This window comes from Phyllobates terribilis, unplaced genomic scaffold, assembly GCF_046119375.1.
Source record: "Phyllobates terribilis strain yellow unplaced genomic scaffold, ASM4611937v1 Scaffold_2__4_contigs__length_985480577, whole genome shotgun sequence".
In the NCBI taxonomy this organism is placed as follows: Eukaryota; Metazoa; Chordata; class Amphibia; order Anura; family Dendrobatidae; genus Phyllobates; species Phyllobates terribilis.
In genome coordinates this window covers 818,642,287-818,659,187 of record NW_027362762.1, presented here as the reverse complement: position 1 = coordinate 818,659,187, position 16,901 = coordinate 818,642,287, and the positions used below count along the sequence as shown (strand labels likewise).

The 16,901-nt window shown below is 40.3% G+C and overlaps 1 protein-coding gene across 1 annotated transcript in view; it reads right to left on the bottom strand.

The window, feature by feature from the left end:
- Positions 1-761: 761 nt before the first annotated feature.
- The window catches only part of POLDIP2 (DNA polymerase delta interacting protein 2), a 24,206-nt gene continuing 8,066 nt past the window's right edge, over positions 762-16,901 (bottom strand). Inside the window, exons 3-11 of the mRNA XM_073667667.1 lie at positions 11,893-11,990; positions 11,693-11,789; positions 11,158-11,233; positions 7,010-7,117; positions 6,544-6,680; positions 5,207-5,233; positions 3,042-3,167; positions 2,875-2,954; positions 762-1,202 (exon numbers count right to left, since the gene is read on the bottom strand). Coding sequence (XP_073523768.1) covers positions 1,088-1,202; positions 2,875-2,954; positions 3,042-3,167; positions 5,207-5,233; positions 6,544-6,680; positions 7,010-7,117; positions 11,158-11,233; positions 11,693-11,789; positions 11,893-11,990 — 864 coding nt within the window. The 3' untranslated portion in view covers positions 762-1,087. The remainder of the gene's footprint in view (positions 1,203-2,874; positions 2,955-3,041; positions 3,168-5,206; positions 5,234-6,543; positions 6,681-7,009; positions 7,118-11,157; positions 11,234-11,692; positions 11,790-11,892; positions 11,991-16,901) is intronic.

Below are 16,901 nucleotides of genomic sequence, written 5' to 3'. Positions count from 1 at the left end.
ATACTTATCTGACATCTACCACATTTAGATGGCTCTATTGGCTATATCATTCCGGTCATATGGGTTGCATCCCAGTGTTAGGCCAAAAACGAAGAAACAGGTTCTGGCACAATTTTAAAATGTTTGTGTGTTTGCTACATAAAGATTTACAAAGGTTTTAACATTAGGAAGTGCAACTGATATTTTGTATGTGTCTTTCCTCTTTTTGAACTGCATTTGTCTATCTGTACCACGTACTTTGGCTAGCACTCCATTATCATACAGATTGTGTCCCTCTCCATTGTGACCTTTCAGTCAAGTAATCATCCATTTGAAACTGATGCAGTAAGCAAAACACACATTTTCTATAGACTTCAATGTTACAAGAAATGGATCCAGTTGTAATCAGTTTTAAGCAGGCCAAAAAAAGTTTTGCACGGTAAGTTTGCACAACTTTTTTTCTGCTGGATCTGTTTTAAATGGAATATTACTGGACAAGTGAACTTAACCTAATTAGGCTCTCTTGCTTTAGATAATGTTGCTCTCAAATTACATGACAAAACCCGCTGATGGATTCCCTTTGATAATTACTGTATTACTTTATAAGAAATGGGAAAAAAAAAAACAAAAAAAAAAAAACACACAACCACACCTCTTCTGACAGGGATTCTGTCTGGTGTTGGGCTCTGTGTTAGGTCACATTAAGGACTTTTATAGAGCTGCTGTTCTATGTAATAAATCTAGAAGAAACGTAATTTTCAATAAATCACCAAAAAGCTCACTTCAGTAAATGTATAACTTTATTGAGAAATAAAAACTGGGAAAAAAAAAACAAAACTAAAATTTCCAATTGGTCTTGGGTGTTTTGGAAGGATGTGTGACCGGGGCAAGGCTCTGCTGTGTGGGAATTCACTAAGAGCACAGCTGCTGCAGCTCTTCTTTGTTAAGAAGGAGAATGCCAACACAAATCCTCCTGTCAGACTCTAGACATAAAGGGACTGGAGTTGCAAATATGACAGAGCTCCCTTCTGCCAATTAGAGGAATAAAACGGTCTGATAAAAGTTCTACAAAGTGCATTTCAGTCAAGGCTGTGTGTGGACAATTTCTCTACCAGTGAAGACCAGATGGGGGAGTTTTCTCATCCTTATTACTTTCCAAGGAGAAAGGAGGAATTCGGACATCAAAATGTGAACCATCAGGTCGCTCAAACCGAAAAGTTCCCCTTAAACACAGAAAGAAGTGATTTTAAGAGTCAGTGATGTACAAAAAAAAAAAAAAAAAAAGAGCAGTATAAATAATCCCCTTTAATTTAATGCGAGCGAATTATTAAACAATAATCTAAGTGGCTGGGTGTGTTTTGGTAAGGTTTCTAAAATGCCATTAACATTTGTGTTCTGTGACATGCAATGCTATCCTTTGACTGAAGAAACAAATGGGTTTAAACAATGAATGGGGTGGTCTCCTCATCCATAGGGATCAAGATGGTAGCAGTGTTGCAATTTACCCATTTTAGTCACGCAGGAGGAGCAGACAAAGTACTGCTGCAAAAAAATGCAACAGTTTATGGCATTTTATAAAGAAACTGGCCAGCCACTTAAATTAGATTTCTCCATAGCCCCATGTAGGGATAAGCAATTATATGCACACATTTACGGGTGACTCAAAGTTCTGTGCTACATCACCCACACTAGCATAAAAAAATACTAATATAAATATCTCATAGAAAGTCTTTCCAGAGGTATAAAAGTGGTTACGATATAGATTAAATCCTCAATTTTATTCTAATATCCTTAAAATGTAAAAGGGAAAAAAGGAAGCAGGAAAGTGCTGATCAGATCTATATTTTGGAAGTCTCTGGTGTTGGAGTAGGACCGCCCACTGGACTCTGACTGCATGCAGAGATGGCTGTCAATCACTGAGTGGGACCGCCCACTCGACTCCTATGCATACAAACACCATGGATGCCAATGAACAAAATATTACATCATACTGAATCTTTTCCAACAAACCTATACATCATTCTACCCAGCTTATTCTTTATACCGCGCTGTCCACAGATTGTATTGCATTGACAAAGCGACAGGTTCCCTTCAAGGGAAAAGGAGCTTATATAGGGTCAGAAATTAATTTCAACCCAAGCACATCATCTGGGGCTAGAAAACATCACAAATGCTGCCCGTACTATATACCATCTATATAGTTACAGTAAGCAAAAGCAGACCTAAATCACAGACTGACAAATGACCACAACTACTCCTCATTAACACCTTTCGATTTGGGCGATTTTCAGCTTTAGTTTTCCACTGTTTTCTACCAAAATCTATAATCTTTTTATTTCTCCGTCCACATAGCCATAAGAGTGCTTGTTTTTTTTATGAGACGAATTGTAGTTTTAAATGACACTATTTAATGTCCTGGGAATTTGTTTCCGAGTGTTCAATTGTGGTGAAACTACATAAAATTCACATCGATAGTTCACTGCATGTGTGACTATAGATAAGAAAATCAGACAGTGAAGTAAAAATCAAGTAAACAAGTCTGGTGCTAGGTAAAGAAATAACATCGGGAAGTCCTCTGTCACACCCAGAGCACTTACACCTTATCTACATATGAATTAAAACACCAATTTTTTGGGAATGCAGCAGCAGATAGAAGACATAAAAGGGGTTGATGCATTTACACTTCAAAAGAACTGCAATCCCATATTTGAAAAGGGAAGAGAGGATTGATTATACTGACCAGTATAGGCATTATTGTGGGGCTTTAAAAAAGGTTATCCTGGCCAATTCTAAACTACTGGGAAAGCCTTCTGTGATTTCATATATGCACAACAGTAATGTCTCCATCTTATTACATAGTGAAACAATGATGCAATAACTAAAAAAGTTTCTCACCACATATGGCCGCTGGAAGCCTGCAGAGATACATGACTACTGTACTGGAAAGCTGGCTGCTCCTTAGAAAGCACTGGCTCCTAAAAGTGGCACAAAACAAATGTCAGTGTGGGAATAGAAGCCATTAAAAGCCAAAATCATGGAAGCAAATCAACTGGTGACCTTACCCTGCCCACAACACCACGACCTCTCACAGTTTCCAGTGTACCCGAGAGGCTGAAAATGCGCCAGTGACGCTCCCGCAACTGAACTACTTCAACACCGAGGTTCTCCAGGCGGATGCAGTAACGCCACTGTATAGGTCAGGAGAATAGGAATATATTACTGACAGGCATAATATCATTGGAGCAATTTTTATTAGACAGTATTTCCAGAGTTTTAGTCATTAGCTCAAAGTATACAGCAGATAACTGAAAAATGTCAATGTAATTGCAGACAAATATACATCAGCTGTGATATTTAATCCACTAATATTGTGCACCCCAACCATCCCTGAACATTGAGGCATTTACTCCAAGACTTCTAAAAGGTATCCTGTGGTAACTGGCATCGAGACATTAGTAGCAGATTCATTTAAGGGAATTATCAGAGTTACCTAGAGTTTAAAATCCGTTTTTGTGCTATGTATTTTTTTTTTTTTAATAGACTCACAAATGCTGTCCGTTTTGGAAGGGTTTACAGCAAGGCTCCATATTACGGACAGGTTTACAATGATGGATAACACCTCTATGCACTGCTGATCACAATGTGATTGGTGGATTCTGTTATGTCCCCGCTTCCCCTCCCTTTACAGTGCACAAGCTTATCAGATCCTTCAATACAAAAGATCGGGTCAGGACCCAACTATTGTGGCTATATTCAAGGGTTGTTTCCTGAAACAATAGAAAGTTAGAATGTATAGAATCTGAAACAGAATGAGAATTTAAGAGGGTTTTTTTTTTTTTTTTTTTAAATAAAGATTGTAATTTGGGGGGAAAAAAAATGCCAAAAGTTTTTAAAATATACACATTTAACAAAAATCCGATTTAAACAATAAGTAATTTTCTGAAGATTATTTCCCTTTATAGGCTGATCACTGACCAGTCTATAGCTACGCAGCCCAAACACAGCTAGCCAAAATGCAATATGCTACAGTAGTTCTGTGTGACAGATCAGATGGGCTAGTCTTTCACCTGGTTGCTGGTTCACCAGTTGTCCTTCCTTGGACCACTTTTGCTAGTTAGGAATCCTTGCATACAGGAGATGCTATGCCCCAATCGTCTAGCGATCACAATTTTGCCCTTGCCATCTAGCTCGGATGCCTACACCTTCCCATTTTTCCTGCCTAATATCTCTCACTCATTGAAATCTGCCAATGTATCAAGATAAGGAATATTATTCACATGACCGGTTAGTAGTTTTCAAGTTATGACTGACAGGTGTACAGTGGCATGTAAACGTTTGGGCACCCCTGGTCAAAATTACTGTTATTGTGAACAGTTAGGCAAGTTGAAGATGAAATGATCTATAAAAAGGGCCAACGTTAAAGATGACACATTTACTTTGTATTTTAGGCACAAAAAAAAATGCACACTTTTTTTTTGTTTTAAAAATGACAAAGGGGGTAATGGGCTGATGCAAAAGCAAGCACTGTATGAATTGAATTCCTGATGACTGCAGTGTCCGTGCAGGGCTGTGGATTCAACTCTGGCAGGGCTTGCTCCGGGCAAGCGAGCCCAGTCAATGGAATTGGAGGCTTATTCAATAGTCAGGGATTTTCTTGTACGTGGAAAAAAATAAATAAAAATCTTTCTAAATATCATTAGCATTTGATCAGAATTTGGTCAGCGTCAGTCTTTACAATCTGAGTTTCAATTTCGGATGAAAAATGCAAAAAAAAAAAAAAAACTGCACTTGGATCATTGGATTACATCTGAGTGCGTTCAAATTTTATCACGGATCCATAGACCCGCATTGCTGATCTTGATCTGACAAAAAAAAAAAAAAAAAAAAGGGACACTTGAACAATCCTATTCATTTTTATAGTACAAGTACTATCCGTGAAAAACATGCATAGCACTCATACACAAAAAGAAAAACGGATGTCTGAATGAGTCCCAAGGGTGGAGGATGCCGATTGGGGGGCATAACTACACCAAGGATGCATCATTTGCATGTGTAATAAAGCGGTTTATATGCAAGGCTAGAGTGGTGAAGTCTATATTGCAGGGAAGAATTTTATAGTTGTTTTTACACCCACATACATCTGTAACTGTGGAAAAACTAAGAATTGCAGAAGACTATAAACTTCGCCTTTGCTTTATTACCTGTGTGATAAGGAAGAGTTACTTACCCAATAGACATGGGAATTTTGAGCTTCCTGTAAAGTGGAAAATAAATGTCTTAATTATCAAAAAACAAAAAAAATCAAAAACAACTTTCAAATGATTAAAGGGGTTGTCTGGGTCTTAAGTAAAGACCTATTCTTGGGATGGATCAACAGTATCAGTGGAGTCAGACACCCCCCATTGATCAGTTGATATCTGATCTGTGATGCAAGCCAATGGGAGATAAACTGCAGCCCGTGTTTGGCTTAGTTCCAGCTGCTGACAGAGCAGTTATCAGCTGATCGGTGGGGATCAGACACCAGGCACGCTCACCAATCTCATGATGACCTGTCTTTTGGATAGGTCATTAATTTTTAAGTCCTGAAGATTCTCTTCAATAATGTTTAACAATTAAAATGGCCCACCAAATCTCCCTTGTTCCATCTCTATATACACCTCTTCAAAAACTGAGTTTTGTCTCAAAATCATGCCAGAGTCACTGGCTGCAGTGCAGATGTGACAACCTAGTAATAACCAACCACATCTGGTGAGGTCAGACACGCCATTGCGGCAGCAGTGCACACAAACACCGGTGAAGAACAGCAGAGGATTTTAAGAACATTTAGGGATTGTCCATCCACTCTCTTTCTGACTGACCCAAGGTGGAGAGATAGTTGCTGAGCCAACCATTTGACACCCAGCTGGTCTAGTCTAACTAGTCATCTATCAATAAGATTAACCCATTCCTTCTCTTTGTACATAACGAAACCTGAAGTCATACTGATGCTAGAGATCAATGCATGGGGCAAAAGTTAAAATATGATCCAGCATACAAAACCAAAAATCAGGTTTGTAGCAGGTAGGTGACGGCCTGAATGTTAAAGGTGTATTCCCATCTCCAAGCTACTATCCCAATATGTAATAGGTGTAATAATGATAATATTAGCAAATGCCTCCAATTAGAAATGTCGTATAGTTTTTATGATTCGCTGTGTCTCTTTCCTCATGTGCAGGCATTGCAGGACCTTAGGTATCCATGGTTACGGCCACTAGCAACTAGCTAACTCTCACTATATCAGTGGTCGTAACCATGGATACCTAAAGTCCTGCAATGCCTGCACATGAGGTAAGTGACACAGCGAATCAGAAAAACTATACAACATTTCTAACTGGAGTTATTTGCCAAGATTATTATTATTGCACCTACTACATATTGAGATAGGATCTTGGAGATGGGAACACCCCTTTAAGTAAAGGCAGTAATATTAAATACAGTATAAGATTAGCTGTAAAGTTCTCTTTGGCCACACAACTGCTATACACCAGGTGGCTTCAACACAGATTAATAAAGCATAACACAGACCCTCATTCCCATGTAGAAGGGAATCACTGTGACACGGATACTCTCAGTGGTCTCCCTATGCACATCAGACAGCTCAAGCCAAGGATGATTCTTCTCCTGCCATGCACGAAGTGTTTCACGAGCTACAAACGGTGGCACTTTAAAGGAAAAGGACGATAAAAAATAGAAATGACTTGTACATGTATTCTCACCTCAGCATATCCACAAGATTTGTCATAAACCTTTGATGTCTATGGGGACATGCATCTATGGAGAATGGGCTGCTTCCAACCTTCCTGCTGAGGCAACTAACAGCCACCGCATCCAAGCTTACAAATGGGGGTCAAGTAGTCAGCAACAATTCTAAAAGACAGGTCGGGGGACTCACATCCTATACACATATCTAGTGGATATGCTTCAAATGTACAAGGTAGGAATGCCCCTTTCATCGGATATTAAATACAGACAAGGTCGTATGGACGCTTACCTTTTGTTTGATCATAACTCAGGAATCTTTCAAACAGTTCATGTTGTATGGGGACTTGATCCATAGAATTGTAGGGAAGTATATCCTCATGGCTTACATAATCTAAACCTAAAAAGGCAGAGAAGAAAAAGATTTCCAAGAAGTAAATGCAGGTATTTCATAGTCCAACCTATGTGCTACTTATCAAATTTACTCTGCGGTCCTGTAAACATGCAATAATTGGTATATTTGTTCAACTAATGAAGTATTGATAAGGGAGATTATCCAGCAGTCCCAATTTGAATTACTAACTTTAATTTGTTTTATTAGTGTGGCTTAACCCCTTTACCCCCAAGGGTGGTTTGCACGTTAATGACCAGGCCAATTTTTACAATTCTGACCACTGTCACTTTATGAGGTAATTACTCTGGAACGCTTCAACGGATCCCCGATTCTGAGATTGTTTTTTCGTGACATATTGTACTTCATGATTGTGGTAAAATTTCTTCGACATCACTTGCGTTTATTTGTGAAAAAAAATGGAAATTTGGCGAAAATTTTGACAATTTTGCAATTTTCAAAATTTTAATTTTTATGCCCTGAAATCAGAGCGATATGTCACACAAAAGAGTTAATAAATAACATTTCCCACATGTTTACTTTACATCAGCACAATTTTGGAACCAAAAGTTTTTTTTGTTAGGGAGCTATAAGGGTTAAAAGTTGACCAGCGATTTCTCGATTTTTCCAACAAAATTTACAAAACCATTTTTTTTAAGGGACCACATCACATTTGAAGTCACTTTGAGAGGACTTTATGACAGAAAATACCCCAAAGTGACACCATTCTAAAAACTTCACCCCTTGTATTAACCCTTCAGGTGCTTCACAGGAATTTTTGGAATGTGGAAGAAAAAAAATGAACATTTAACTTTTTTCACAAAAATGTTACTTTAGACCCAATTTTTTTATTTTTGCAGGGGTAACAGGAAAAAAAATGGACCCCAAAATTTGTTGTGCAATTTCCCCTGGGCACGCAGATACCCCATATGTGGGAAAAAAACACTGTTTGGGCGCACGGCAGGGCTCGGAAGGGAAGGAGCGCCATTTGACTTTTTGATTGTAAAATTTGCTTGAATAATTAGCGGACGCCATGTTGCGTTTGGAGAGCCCCTGATGTGCCTAAACAGTGGAAAACCCCCACAAGTGACCCCATTTTGGAAACTAGACCCCCAAGGCACCTATCTAGATGCATAGTGAGAACTTGGAACCCCTAGGTGCTTCACAAATTGATTCGTAAAAATGAAAAAGTATTTTTTTTTTCCACTTTTTCATTTTTACGAATCAATTTGTGAAGCACCTGAGGGTTCCAAGTGCTCACTATGCATCTAGATTGGTGCCTTGGGGGGGTCTAGTTTCTAAAATGGGGTCACTTGTGGGGGAGCTCCAATGTTTAGGCACACAGGGGCTCGCCAAACGCAACATGGTGTCCGCTAACACTTTGAGCAGATTTTCCATTCAATTTGCTAGCGGACACCATGTCGCGTTTGGAGAGCCCCTGATGCGCCTAAACAGTGGAGCTCCCCCACAAGTGACCCCATTTTGGAAACTATACCCCTCAAGGATTTTGTTAAGGGGTATAGTGAACATTTTGAACCCAGAGGTACGACACAGAATTTGATAACATTAGGTCATCATATTGAATAAGTTGTCATTACTCTTGAGCGCAAGTGCTCGCTACTTGAGTTTGCATCGGGTACTCAGGTATGCACCATGTATCACGGGTGCTCAAGTGAAATGCTCGAGTCCCCGCCCGCATGTTTCACGGTTATTAGACACCCCAAAAAAAACCATGCGGGGATCGCTCGTGCATGGCAGGCAATCCCCGCGAGGTTTTTTTGGCCGCGAAGCATATGGGGCGGAGACTCGAGCACCCGCGATACTCAGTGCATACCCGAGCACCCGATGCAAACTCAAGTAGCGAGCACTTGCACTCAACACTAGTCGCCATATCGTCATTTTTTTTTTACTTTTGAAAAACAAACAAAACAACCCCAACCCTAACATTAGCACAACCCCAGCCCTAGCGTTTATTTTTTACGCTGTTCCTCGTGCGGTATAAGTGATGAGATTACTTTATTCTTCGGGTCGGTGCGATTACAGCGATACCAGAATCATATCGGGTTTTTATGATTGACAGCTGTCACACACTAAAAGACACATTTTGTAAAATCTCATTTTTGCATTGCCATATTTTGGCCGACAGTCATGTGACGGCTTGTTTTTTGTGGGATGAGTTGACGTTTTTATTGGTGCCATTTTCAGATCGCTTTCTATTCCTATTTTTGGGAGGCAGAATAAACAAAAACCAACAATTGAGGAATTGTGTTTAACATTTTTTTTATTCTGTTCCGCGTGTGGTAAAATTGATAAGGTAGCTTTATTCTTCGGGTCAGTACGTTTACAGCGGTACCACATTTATATCGTTTTTTATGTTTTGGCGCTTTTACACAGTAAAAGCTATTTTATAGAAAAAATTATTCTTTAGTATCGCTTTATACTGAGAGCTGTAACTTTTTGATTTTTCGGATGATGGAGCTGTATGGCGGCTTGTTTTTTGCGGGACGAGATGACGTTTTGAAGCGGTACCATTTTTATTTATATTCGTCTTTTTGATCGCGTGTTATTCCATTTTTTGTTTGGCGGTATGATAAAGCATTGTTTTTTGCTTTGTTTTTGTTTTTTTACCGTGTTCACTGAAGGGGTTAACTAGTGGAACAGTTTTATAGGCCAGGTCGTTACGGACGCGGCGATACCAAATATGTGTGCTTGTATTGTTTCTTTGTTTTTTTTTTCATAATAATATTTATTGATGGGTATATATATATATATATATATATATATATATATATATATATATATATATATATATATATATATATATATATATATATATATATATATATATATATATATATATATTTTTTTTTTTTTTCACTTTTTGGGAGTTTTTTTACTTTTATACTTTGTCCCACTATGGTACTTTCACTTTTTTTATTCTGATCACCTGCACAGCATAGGGATGGAGCACCATCCCTGTGCTATGCAAGCAGTCAGCGCTGGACAGGGAGAAGATAGTTTGGAGATGCACAGTGCATGTCCAAACAATCTTCCTGCTGTCTCGTGACCCGGATGTTGTCATGACAACATCGGGTCGTCATGGCAACACCCGGGAAGCCGCGGCAGACAGCGCTGGAGGATGGAAGAGGAGGTGAGTATACCGATCACCTCCCCTTGCCACCGCAATGCTGCGATCGACTTCAATCGTAGCATTGCGGGTGTCAATGTGCTGGGAGCAGTGCAGGACCGCTCCTTGCACATAGTATCGGGTGTCAGCTGTAACAATCAGCTGACACCCGGCAGCTATCGCGCCCGCACAGCCTGTGTGCGCACGCGATCGCGATGACGTACTAATTCGGGTCAGGCTCTTAAAGCCCAGGGCACTGACGCGTATTAGTACGTCATGGGCTTTAAAGGAGTTAATTATATGAAAATAATGAAATTATTTTTTATTTTTGAAAACAAACATTTCTATTTATTCAGTATCTAGTCTGAACACCACACACAGAAATACACAGTTACCTTTCTTGGCTGCTCCCAAAGAGATTAATGGTTGTCTGAGGATTTTTCTGCCTCACTGAATGAACTTGTGCACACAATTTCAATTTTGAAGAGTGTATGTTACTATGTGCAACACATATACCCAATTCTTAGTGACTTGCTTTTACTTAGTCTTTCGAAGCACAAATTTTAACCAGAAGTTAATGCTTAGTGCCCGGTTCATCAAAGCTTTCATGCCTGGTTTCTTGAGTAAAAGCTTTAAAAAGTCACAACATTTAGGAGTAATTCGGCAGAGCTGGGACAGGATGAAAAAGCTAGTCTGATTCATGAGCTGTGGCGTTCCCCATGCCACAAATCTCACTCCACTCTCTGACTGCAATAAGATTTCTGGCTTAGCACGCTTCAGATTCATGAAGAGACGTGCATCTCTTATTGAATCAGGAGCGTCCGACTGAACTATGACACCTACTCAAGACTAGCGTAAAACGACAAGACTTGATAAATAGGCCCTTTTTCCATAAAACAATATCTTATCATTTAACACTTACCAGGAATTGCATACAAAGCTCGACTATCATCATGATTTGCAAGGAACGTCACTGCTTCTGTCTGTGACCTCTGTGACTGTTGCAGAAAACAGTATCAAGCATTTAGATTTTTCAGCTATTTTTCTAATACACATGGCTAGAAATACCTCTAGATAGACAGATATGTATACAAACCTGCAATGTGATGTGTCAATGAATCCGGGATGTAAAGCAATATTTGGACTTTTTACTTTACAAAAGGTTCTCCTATATATGTTCACAACTGGCATAATTATTGCATAATCTAAATGAAGTTTGCAGAAATACAAGCAAATAGTCGGACTGACCGAAAGTCAGGAAGGTCACAAGCTCTAAATGCAAGTCTATGGGCCTCGTCCTGGCTCTCGCAGACTGACATTGAGTTGTGACTTCTGGATCACCCAGCAAACACTGGAGCAATCCAGCAGGTCAGACTGCTGGAGACTGAAAGGAGCAGCACTGATAAAAGATGAAGACACTGCACATGCAACGCCAAGGGTTAATAAATCGTACTTACTATGTGGGGACAGTCCCGTGCATCTATTAGTACTTGGTAATAGGTGTGCGTTTTGCCCTTGACTTCTTTGGAGCCATGAACTGGTGAAGTCTCTGATCTAAAAATAAAAATCAACATATTCATTAATACTTTTCACTTTATTGCGAAAACTTCCCACTGAATGAAGCAAGAAAAAAAACAAAAAACAAAACTAAACCCACTTTTCTGAGACAGGTGAAGAGACATCACGATCATATAATCTTGCCTGCCATGGAAACAGAACGATGCCTCTGTAGCCAAAGATGCTGTGCAGGAAAAGCTGTACAGAAACACGGACATGCAGATTGGTACAAGAAATCGTACAGAGCATTTACATTACTAGCAGATATTGAAAAGTGTTAAAGGGAACCTGTCACCAGGTTTTTCTCATATAACCCAGAGCCACCACCTTTCAACCCCATATGACAGCATTCTATAATGCTGTATATAGGCCCACAATTCACCCTGTAAGACAAAAAACAAAACACACACCTTTTATTATGCTCACCTATGGGGCGGTCCGGCCCGTTGGGCGTCTCTGGTCTTGGTCCGGTGCCTCCTTCTTGTGATGCCGTCCTCCATCTTGCTTAGTGTGGATGACGCATCCTACGTCATCCACACAGTGCTCCTCATCTCAATCCTGAGGAGGAACACTTCTCTCTGTCCTGCCGAGGGCAGAGCAACGTACAAGTACCATTCTGTGCACGTGCGGGGAAAGGCCAAAGGTCATCTTGTGCTAAATACATGTGGAATCTCCATAAGATATCAGTGCCTTTTGAGAAGATGTCCGTCAGAGATAATGAAACTGGTGAGTGGTCTGAGATAAGAGCTCTTATACCGATATCAATTCTGTTTCGCAGTTCATGAGATATTAAGAAATTAACCACTCTCGACCAAGTGGTATGTACTTGTGAGAAATGGGTGCACTCTCGTCCCACTGGGAACGCAATACGCCATGCATCTACAAGGTTAGTATGGTCTAGAAGAGGACTAGATCCCCTCATCTTCCAGTATCTGCTGCTCAAATTCTTGGAAAAAGATTTTGTTATTCTCATTTGGGGCATATATATTATAAGACCAATCAGGCTATCCAATAGAACCATTAATATTCTCCCTGAATCATCTGACTCATGTAATAAAACCTTACAGTTTATGTATTAGGAGCATTACATTTGCTTTTCTATTTTTTCCTGGAGACCCATAAACCTCTCCCACCCAAAGCTTGTTCATTCTACGTAAGTCTTGTTCTTTTAGAGGTGTTTCCTGTAGTAGTGCATCATCTGCGCTAAGTTTTTTTTTAGTTTTTTTATGAGGCAACTAACCCTTTTATGTTCCAAGTCACTATTTTCATGTTTGTATCACAATAGTATTAAATTAATACAAACTTCACTTTTTTTCGCGCACGAGTTTAGGGGATCTCTGCTTGTCCCTTACTGCTTCCACAAGCTGTTATGCAGTGACCAGACGTCTGCGAACCTCCGCTCTCCATCATGTCACATGTTTAATTGTACCTTTTAGCACAGAGTGAGAACAAAAGAAACAAAAACAGGAAGGTCCAAGCTTACGGTTCTATGCTGTATTGTCAAGAAGTGTCCAGCTCCACTCTGTTGACCATTGGAAGTGATGTTAAAGGGAACCGGTCACGAGTATTTCACGAGTATTTGAGACTATGAACAAATGCCACCACCTTTAACTGCACTTGTGCTGCATTCTACAAACGTGTCTATCAGCTCCTGACTCTCCCTGTATACCCCAAAAATACCATTTGATATGCTCCTGTTCTGTGTAAATAAGGATGGTCCGGTCTGATGGGCGTCATCACTGCAGCATCTGTTCCTCCTCTCTGCTCTGATTGATGTGGATGACATGTCCTGCGTCATCCACATGGCTCACCGAGATCTTGCGCCTGTGCAGTAGCCTGGGGTTTTGATGCTGGCGTCATTTTTCCTTCTTAAAAAGAACCGCTCACGAATTCAGATTCTTGATCTGGAGTTGTAAAGGATTCAGTCCCTCCTCCTGGAGAAAATATTTGGAGAACAGCAGGGAATTGATGATCAAATCCTTCTCTTCACCAATTCCATGCAAAGTTCACTGAAAGCTCTTCTTTTTTGGTAACTTCCACTGAGTAGTTGCTGAATATTAGGACCCTGTGACCACGTATTAAAAACAGGTGATTTTTTTTTCCTGTAGTTTTGAAGAATATTTGATTTGTTCAAAACCCTAACCATGGCATACAGAGCCATCCACAACCAGCCTCCTCCATACATCTGTGACTTAGTCTCCCGGTACTTACCTACACGCAACCTCCGATCTTCACAAGATCTCCTTCTCTACTCCCCTCTTATCTCCTCTTCCCACAATCACATCCAAGATTTCTCCCATAAATCCCCCCTAATCTGGAACTCTCTACCCCAACATATCAGACTCTCACCTACCGTAGAAACCTTCAAAAGGAACCTGAAGACTTACCTCTTCCGACAAGCATACAACCTACAGTAACCACCGCTCCACTACACAGCTTCAATACCAAACTACTGTATCCTCCCCCATCCCTTGTAGATTGTGAGCCCTCACGGGCAGGGTCCTCTCTCCTCCTGTACCAGTCACTGACTTGTATTGTTCAAAATTATTGTAATTGCTTGTGCTTTGTATACACCTTTCACATGTTAAGCGCCATGGAATAAATGGCGCTACAATAATAAATAATAATTTGTCTACATATTGTACAATCTCGGTCTGTTAGGAGATGACCCGTGTGATGGTGGGTGTGGAGGATCTTACCTTTAGAGAGGCTGTGATGCCCAAGTATGTCTTAATTCCTCCACGCATATTCCCATGAGCTGAATAGGGACGATTAACTCTGGTAAGCCAATAATTCTTAGACTACTGCTCCTGGACATGTTCACCAAGTCATCCACTTTATCAATTAATTATTGGCTTAGCTTATTAGCTTTGCTCAGTTCAGATCTGTATTTTTCAGTTCATCCACTATTGAACCGATTCTTTTTTTGTTAGATTTATATTATCAGCGTGTTGCGAAATGGATGCTTACATCTGCTGCAGCAAGGCCAAGACTGTGTCCTAAAGACTGTTTGATGTCAGAGGAAAGCATTTTAGTTAGCTCTGCTGCCAGGAGACGTTAAGACCTGTGAGATGTTCATCTCACCCTCCTCAGAGTCATCCGACAGTGGAGCCATCTGTGAAGAGGACTTGCTCTTCTTTTTTGATCGCTGCGTGTCCGGTGCCATTTTGCTTCAGCCTTCTCTTTGTGCAAGCGGGGATTTTCTTGTCGGGATCCCGTATGTCTCCATCAAACACAGACACCTGGGGAAGATCTTGGGCAGGTTTCACAATGCTTTCTTCTTGATTTGAGCCCAGGAAACCCAAATTTAGTGGTGGATGTGTGAAGCTGCTCTCAGCAGCAACTGTCCATGCGTGTGCCGGAACTCCAGGATCTGATTATTAAGTGTACTTGTAACATTAATTTATGTATATGAACTACTCAATTTATACCCAGGATCTCACTTTCTCAGCTGCATCCTTAAAAGCATCAGAATATTTCCATTGGGTCATGATTTGCCTATATTGTATACTGTGCAAGAACTGTTCTATACACATAAGTACTGTATATACTTTGGTTTTTGTACAAACCGCTGTTATGTTTTTCTGTACTTTGATATACAGTGGCAACCAAAAGTTTGTTTGTTTTTTGAAACTGTGATTACCTCTGTCTGGTTGCTGTGATGCCATTTTCCTGGTGATTTTAGTAAACTGGACGCAAATGGTTGTCAGCTATAAGGACGAAAATGGTGTTTGACATTATTTTATCCCTTTATGTGTTAGTTTTCAACATTTGCTGGGCCAAATGTTTTGCATATTTTATCATGGGTAGTCGAATTTTGCCTATATTTTTTTTATGTGAGTGTTTGTAGGTTAAAACATGCCAAAGACAAAGCCAAATTTATCTCCAGATGTCAGGAAGCTTATTATTCTGAGAGTGAAGTCAGGCAAAAGCCAAAGAGAGGTAGCTATGGAATTCAACTGTTCCGTATATTAAAGAAAGAAAAGATCCTAGTTACTTACTGGTAACGGGATTTTACAGAGCCCATGACAGCACCACCTGAGAGAGGGTATCCGCCCACCAAGGACAGGAACCTACTGAATAAAAAGGCGGTACCTCTCCTCCGCATCAGTTTTTGTTTCAGAGCATGAGAGGGCCTCCGAAGACAGGTTAATACATAACCACCACCTCAACATATGTACTAAACACCTTAAAAAAAGTGCACACCACAGTGATAAAGGGGAGGGAATTAATAGGGTGCTGTCATGGGTTCTGTAAAATCCCGTTACCGGTAAGTAACTAGGATCTTTTTCCCTTCTCCCATGACAGCACCACCTGAGAGATTTATAGAGATCAAATACCAGAGGGAGGGATCACCGCTTGCAACACCCTTCTACCAAAGGACAGATCAGTAGAAGAGGAAAGGTCAAGACGGTAATGTTTGTAAAATGTAGCAGGGGATGACCAAGTTACATATAATGTCGATGGGCACATCCGCCTTCTCAGCCCAGGAAGCAGCTACCGCTCTGGTGGAATGGGCCTTCAGGTTCTCAGGAACCGGCAGATTGCTAGAAGAGTAGGCTAAGGTAATAGTATCCCTGACCCATCTAGCTATGGTCCCCCTTGTAACCTTAAGTCCTTTCCTAGCCCCCTGAAAGGATATAAATAAAGCGTCACTCTTTCTCCAGGCTTTTGTCACTTCCAAATACTGGACTAACACCCTCCTAACATCTAAGGTGTGAAGCTTATATTCCTCAGAATCCCTAGGATTAGGATAGAAGGAACGGAGAGTGATTACTTGCGTCCTATGGAACTTGGAGGCTACCTTTGGAAGATAGGCCGGGTCTGGTCTTAAGATTACTCTATCCATACATACTTGAGTGAATGGATGGTTAACGCATAGTGCGTGTAAGTCACTGACTCTACGAGCTGATGTCAGGGCCACCAATAGCACAGTCTTTAAAGTTAAGATTTTTTCTGAAACCTTCTCTAAGGGCTCAAAGGGAGGTTTGGTTAATGCTTCCAGAACTAAATTAAGGTCCCAAGGAGGCATTCTTGGAACAGGAATAGGTCTGGATCTATGACAGGCTTTTATAAATCTAATGATCCATCTATTTGCTGCCAAGTCGT